Source organism: Ylistrum balloti, unplaced genomic scaffold, assembly GCF_031769215.1.
Source record: "Ylistrum balloti isolate Yb309-2 unplaced genomic scaffold, AGI_CSIRO_Ybal_v1 Utg370646, whole genome shotgun sequence".
In the NCBI taxonomy this organism is placed as follows: Eukaryota; Metazoa; Mollusca; class Bivalvia; order Pectinida; family Pectinidae; genus Ylistrum; species Ylistrum balloti.
The window spans coordinates 431935-439011 of record NW_026782393.1 but is presented as its reverse complement, the minus strand read 5'-3'; the positions used below and the strand labels follow the sequence as shown (position 1 = coordinate 439011).

At 36.1% G+C, this 7077-nt stretch overlaps 1 protein-coding gene across 1 annotated transcript; it reads left to right on the top strand.

Annotated features, from left to right (window-relative positions):
* Nucleotides 1-1080: 1080 nt before the first annotated feature.
* Nucleotides 1081-6519, top strand: LOC132557215 (uncharacterized). The gene is made up of 4 exons (XM_060221711.1): nucleotides 1081-2320; nucleotides 3034-3593; nucleotides 5138-5355; nucleotides 6281-6519. Exons 1-4 carry the CDS (start codon nucleotides 1081-1083, stop codon nucleotides 6354-6356), a joined length of 2094 nt encoding a protein of 697 aa, XP_060077694.1. The 3' UTR covers nucleotides 6357-6519.
* Nucleotides 6520-7077: the final 558 nt, after the last annotated feature.

The following is a 7077-nucleotide window of genomic DNA, read 5'->3' as shown; positions in this document are numbered from 1 at the left end:
AAAAGATTCGAATGATATCACAATACGTATCTATGTAATACATGTGAAGAAGAAATGAATGTGCTAATGTTTTAAAATTTTTCGTGTTGTCTAGTCTTTTAACTTTTCTAAATTTGCTGGGCACGGAGAATTCACTATAAATTTATCGTCTATATACACTCGGCCAAAAATTTGAATCGGTAAAATTGCAAAAACCTGACATACATATCTGTCTGCCATGATCTTTAAATCATGTACGTGATGCATACACTACGGACAATACCAAACTGGAAGTAGAGTTTTCATGTCATCAGCTCTAAAATATCGAGGAGAAATTTATCCGAACTGCAAAATGGCAGTTTACTGGCATGTTTAACAGTGGTAGGAGTGTGCGAAAGATCTACCTTTGAAAGGTTCAGATTAGCAAATCCGTTTGGTGTGCTTGTGATCAGCTGTCAGAAGTTTTAGTGTCCAACGGCCTGAGAGTTTTATCATTGCAAGATCTTCCGTAAGAATGGAATGTCCCCTTTCCTGTGAAATTCCAGCTGTTCTGGCTTAAAATCCCGCTGTAACTCACCTGTCAGCCATACCATTATAAAGGACTTTATTGGCCAATTTTGTGATTGCAACAGAGACAGGCCTTCCAGGACGTGCATCATTCCCAAGGCTCTGCCTGCCACGCTGAAATTCCGCCACCCACTCTTTCACTGTATTTTATAAAAGGGCATTATTCCTTGGTGTTTTTAACATAACTGTATGGATATCCTTAGGTCTTAACCTGTCTTATGCAAAAGATTACTTTAGAATGCTATCTTTTTGACATTAACAGACCAAGTGACACCAGTCTTTGGATACAAAGCCTTAAATAGTCAAGGAATAGAAGAGCTGAAAAAGGACACACCTGCTTCTCCAAAATATTGCTAAAAACTTATAAATCAGCCCTCGTATAAGCTAAAATCATTTCTTTCTTTTGTTTTCTACTAGATAAAAATGCGGACTATGCTAAAATTATACAATTAATGTAAAGTAGATTACATTACTAAGTTCACATTTAAATGTATTCTTTTTTGTTTAGCAGTTTGAATTTTTCGCCCGAAAAGTATGGCAAGTAAAAATTTGCCAGAAAAGGATGTGCAGAGAACAAAGAGCAAAAAAACTTCATATCTTTCTGTATTGGTGAAGAAGAAAAACGGGTACAGCAAAACATGTCCGGGTGTTGAACAGGTTCGACGCAACCAACAATCAGCAAAAGATTATTCCAGCAAGACAAAAGAAAACACATTTGGAAGGAGTTTAAAAATTACTCCTGGTCATGAAACCAAAGTTGAAGTTAAATCGAAGAATATTGCAAAAACCCCGATAGGAAATTATGTACAGATTACTTTTGGGCATGACCCAACGAGATCGAAAGAGACAGAAATTGAAGGCAAATCCAGCATAACACCATGCAACACGCTAGATAGCAGTATAACGACTGGTCAGAAAAAAGCAAACGAAAATGAGTTTGAATGTAATACCAGTACGGAAGCCGATACCAAGCACGAGCCAAATCATTCGGAAGGACACGAAGCCAGAGTAAAATCTGGATTAACTGAACCGAACCTGTCGGGAAATAGTAGGTTGATTGATCTCAAAGTCTCGAAAGATGCTTACGTCGAAGATACACCCGGAAATACTGACCCAATCAAGACTGGGAAACGCGGAGTGGTTGTCCCTGTGTATGACCTTAAAGGACCGAAAGAAACTGAAGATGAAGATATAGCCAGCGTTACTGAACACAGCACGACAGAAAGTCCTGAAATACGTGTTCCTGGGTATGAATCCAAACAACCCGGCGTAGATAAAAAATCCAAGGAAAATGAACAAGGCGGAAATAGACATAGCGGAAGTATTGCTTCCGTTAATTTTCTGAACAGATCCGCAGAATCCAACGATCATAACGGGGCAAAGCCCAAGACACCTGTATGGAAGTTGTGCGTAAACACGACAGAATGCGATATGGCAAATTTGGATGTGGACATTGTCGTGTCGAGTGAGGATGAATCACTTCAAGGGTTTGGTATGGTGGCCAAAAACCTAGCACACAAGGGAGGTGAAAAATATGAAGAGCAAAAACTGGTAGCAAGTAACATGATTGGGATTTTGAAACCCTGGCATTTCATCTTCACGCCCGGAGCAGGCAGATTGAAGTGTAAGAACGTGGCACATATTAACATTCCAAAGATAAGGGAAGTAGACCAGGACGCATGGTGTCAATATTTTAGCAAAGCCTTGTGCAGACTTTTGAAACGGGTCGACTGTCTGGGATTCAATTCTATGGCGATTCCACTTCTTGGCACTGGTAAATCAATTTATAACTCTGTAATTAAGTGTTTGACTGTACTGATGAAACGCAGAGCACTGTATACAGGGGCATTTTTAATATTTTTTGCCCTTTTCGTCCATGAAAGGGAAGGCGAATTCAAGATGGGGGAGAGGGTCAAATATTTGTTACACCTTTTTATATAATTCTTAGTGAACGCAATTAACATGAGGCGAATTCGTGTATAATGGAACAAGGGCGAAAATAACCTGGAATGAATATATTCCGGTATATAATAATTTGTTCTTGGTTGCTGGGTTCTTCCTTTCTTGAAACGTCTAACTGCTATTTAGCCATGTCATCCTCACGGTTTTCCTTTCCATTCAGAATCCTAGAAGTCAATCACTGATGTTTGACTGCCAATTTATATTAACCTCTCTTGTTGCTCCGTGTAGAAGCGTAAGAGGGTCTAACTTTGTGAGGAAACTAATTGTGGAAAACACACGTGGTCGAACGTGGTATATAGTCTCTACCTTTCTAGAAATCGAACCCTAGACACCTACGTTAGTGAAGGGAGAATGCAACGTTTCCAAAAGTCAGACGAGAGTGAGTCCCTAAATAAATAAACTATAAATAAATAAACTGTTTTGACCCCCTAATTGAATTAATGTGGGAATTATGTCGGGGTTGGCGAGCGTGTGGGATGAAGCGTACTGGAATATACATATGTCTGATATGTTTTCACATTACAGGACGAAATGGTGCCTCTAGGGATTTTGTCATCGACCTTCTATGTACGCAGATCCAGAAGTTTTCCGTAAATCCTGCAGACAATCCCTGTGTACGAATGCTTTACATCGTCCATCCTGACCGAAGTGTTGTCAAAACAATTCAAAGTGTCATCACGCGCCTACAACTTCACTCTGTACCGGAAGTGAAACATAATCACCATTTTAGAACAGAGAAAAAAGAAACACGAGAGGATGAATCGTTTATGGAAAGATATTCAGTAAAGTCACAGATGGTAAAGAGTTACCCAGCAGATGAAAACTGTCCAGTTTGTTTAGAAAAGATTGATCTAAAGGAAAGGACGGAGTTAAACAAGTGCCATCATGTTCTGTGTCTGCCATGTGCCAAAAATAGCTTCAGTGTTAAACCAGTATGTCCTATTTGTAACGTTGTCTACGGAATAGTCAGAGGGGTGCAGCCAAAAGGTCACATGGTCGAGGTGTTCGAAAAAGAATCTTTGCCTGGGTTCGATGGACGTGGTACCATTCACATTTTCTACTCGTTCGTTGATGGCAAACAAGACGTAAGTCTGTTTTTATGATTACTTATTCATGTCTTTGCATCTGGAATAAACTATGATGAAAATATAGAAATAAATAAAGTAGAAAAACCAAACAATAAAAGATATGTGGCGCAAAATAGTCAAGTACCAAGAAAATAAAACATGGAGTATGTACATATCCATATAAGGAAAACAAACGTCCATGCACTAGGGCTTTGAATATATTAGGGATATCAATTAACTTGGATTATTAGTTTGCTGGAAGTATCATAAGTATACTACGATTATAACTAGAACTAAAACCGAATAACCAGTATATCAAAATGATTATCTTATCAGAATGTTTACTAATATTACAGTTATCGGTAGAATAAGCTTGAATTATTATATTTTTATCATTACTTAGCTACATAGGGGTTATCGTATTTACTTGTGTGTCTTTTGTACAATATTTTAGATATAGCAAGTGATAGGCACTGCTTGTAGTCCCTGGAGTTTGCCGTATCCTGCATGTCACGTTTTAATTCATTCGAATAGTGGCACGGCTCAGAATATACACATTTGCTTAACGCTGTTCTAAAATTATCTGATATTTGAAAGATCTTTTTATTCTTTTATTGCACCTCCTGTCTAGTTTTTTTTTTTTTAGTTTCTTCCGATCCCTAAGGATTTTCTCCGTTGCTTCCTAGACTTCAATAATCGGCCCTTAGCCTAAAAGAACGACATAGCTGTTATGCAGTTTAATCAATCGTTTGGCTGTATCTTACTCTAAAATTGTATTAAAATGTGTTCATTTGTGTGTCTTTTGTCCCGTCTTAAATCATGATTTTCTAAAGAAATCGTACTATATAACTAACATAATCATGATATCTTTTACTGAAAATATGTTACCGAATGTCGTCCTCCTGTGGGCTTATTAGATTCTAGAGAGTCGGTGTGACATCCATACGTATTACCTTTAATTCTGGCCCACAAAAGATGTGCCTCATGTCGATAGTACAGAATAATGATCCATTTAACTATGAAGTTAATTTGTTTCCTGGCACTGGCACAGTTTGTACAATAAAACTATGATTCCGTTATATTTGGAACTTTATTCTGTATTGGAAACCTTAAGACAAGGTTAGAGTATGTTTCGTTGGGAAAAATCGTTTCCAGAGTCTTCTTAAATCTTCTCCTAAGATCTTAACATTTTACTAGCTTACGATCTACAATGAAAAATGGAAACATTTTATTATGAATGTCAATATACAGAGGTCAATTCAATGTGTCACCGCGCGAAAAATAGTACTGGTTTATTTATTTATTTACTTATTTCAAGATGTCTGCGGTACCGGTTGTATTTCCTCCGCTCTGAAATGAATTTTGGAGCAGTTACTTTACTTCATTTATTTTGTATTTATTTATGTATCTATTTATTTATTTATTTATTTATCTCATTCTTTTGCGAGCATTTGTGGCCACCAGGTATGTTTCCATTTGAATCGCCATTGGATTAACGTTAAGATATCCATATCTGACTTATGTGTCGATTTGTAACAAATAAATGTTCTGTTTTATTAAAGGCAGAACACCCACATCCGGGAAAACGCTACAGAGGGACAAGGCGCGAGGCTTTCTTACCCGACAACAAAGAAGGTCAAAAAGTACATCGTCTGTTAAGGAAGAGTTTTGAACAGAAACTGACATTTACCATCGGGATCTCCAGGACTACAGGGCGTGAGGATGTGGTCACGTGGAATGACGTTCATCACAAGACTAGAACACATGGTGGTCCTGAAAGGTATACACCAGGACGTTATATATTATCATAGGGTTGTAAGGTTATACAACGGCTTGAAATGCATTTGAATGTATATAAGTATTCCTTGCAGTCTGATAAAAATTTGAAGGGGAAAAAATGTCTCAAAGAAGGCACGTGATTAGCACGTTTTAGCAAGAATATAATAATAGATACAGTATAGTATATATAAATAATTTAACGTGGAACAAACAGTGTTTTCGTTATTATATTCGCCTGTAATGCAAGAGACTTAACGTGTGGAGGATCAGAAAGGCAGTTAGGAAAGTCTAAATTGGCCCACACAAATGTTAAAGAAGTGAGGTTGAAAAATCCCATATTTAAATCACTTTTGTTGGTTTGAGGTATTAGTATATGTATGCAAAATAACCTTGACATTATTTCAAATATGACTAATGAAGAATTTCTTAACAAAATTAAATCAAATTAAAGAATCACGACATTTTCCAGTATCCCAGTAAGATGCTATGTTATATAAGGACAATAAATACATTTTTCAATACTCCCCTGACTAATCAATACATGATCACCAAATTTAGTCAGTGTTCAAGTCGTCATAGTGTGTGGCATTATGCTAATATTCAAGATCTCCACTAGCCTACTTTTAAAAGCAATCGTGTTGCGCTTCCTGTGCAGAAAAACCTCAACATATAACATGTCTCTGGCAAAGGTGGCCTTGTCTTACTTTAGCTTGCTTCACGGCATCCCCTTTCATTCCTGATAAAAGAATGTCTTCAGTTATGTTTTGGTTTCAATCCAAATTCACATTAACATGATATTGTATCAATATAAACTTATCAGAAAGAAATGTGATTTATGATACGATGAATGACATTTGGCATGTGACTAGGACGAGGCGATACTTTTCGAAACGTTTTTATTTCATTCATTTCCTTTATTTTGATAGGTTTGGGTATCCAGATCCTTCGTACTTGAGACGTGTAGAAGAAGAACTGGCTGCAAAGGGCATTTACGAAGACTGATTGCATCATAATGATTTGTACATGGAGACCAACGTGACCAAACCAAATAGGTTTCACTTTACACAGAAACCTTCTCATAATATCCCGATTTCAATGTTGTCGCAAAAAGTGGTTTCCTCAAATGAATGTTCGAGATTGTTTTCTTTACAAATGTACATGTGTAAGTGACAACTATAACAATGTCTTTTAAATTTTGTATTATAGATGTTATCTAATTCTGTACTATAGATGTTATCTAATGCTGTACTATAGATGTTATCTAATTCTGTACTATAGATGTTATCTAATTCTGTACTGTATGTGTTATCTAATTCTGTACTATAGATGTTATCTAATTTTGTACTATATGTGTTATCTAATTCTGTACTATAGATGTTATCTAATTCTGTACTTTATGTGTTATCTAATTCTGTACTATAGATGTTATCTAATTCTGTACTATATGTGTTATCTAATTCTGTACTATATGTGTTATCTAATTCTGTACTATAGATATTATCTAATTCTGTACTATAGATGTTATCTAATTTTGTACTATATGTGTTAACTAATTCTGTACTATAGATGTTATCTAATTTTGTACTATAGATGTTATCTAATTCTGTACTATATGTGTTATCTAATTCTGTACTATAGATGTTATCTAATTCTGTACTATAGATGTTATCTAATTCTGTACTATATGTGTTATCTAATTCTGTACTATATGTGTTATCTAATT

Bases quoted from the DNA above. Each gene is read 5' to 3' on its own strand.
- LOC132557215 (XM_060221711.1), top strand. From the start codon at position 1,081: ATGGCAAGTAAAAATTTGCCAGAAAAGGATGTGCAGAGAACAAAGAGC. The intron at 3,594-5,137 runs GTAAGTCTGTTT...GTTTTATTAAAG, and splicing joins TCGTTGATGGCAAACAAGAC to GCAGAACACCCACATCCGGG. The intron at 5,356-6,280 runs GTATACACCAGG...TTATTTTGATAG, and splicing joins ACACATGGTGGTCCTGAAAG to GTTTGGGTATCCAGATCCTT.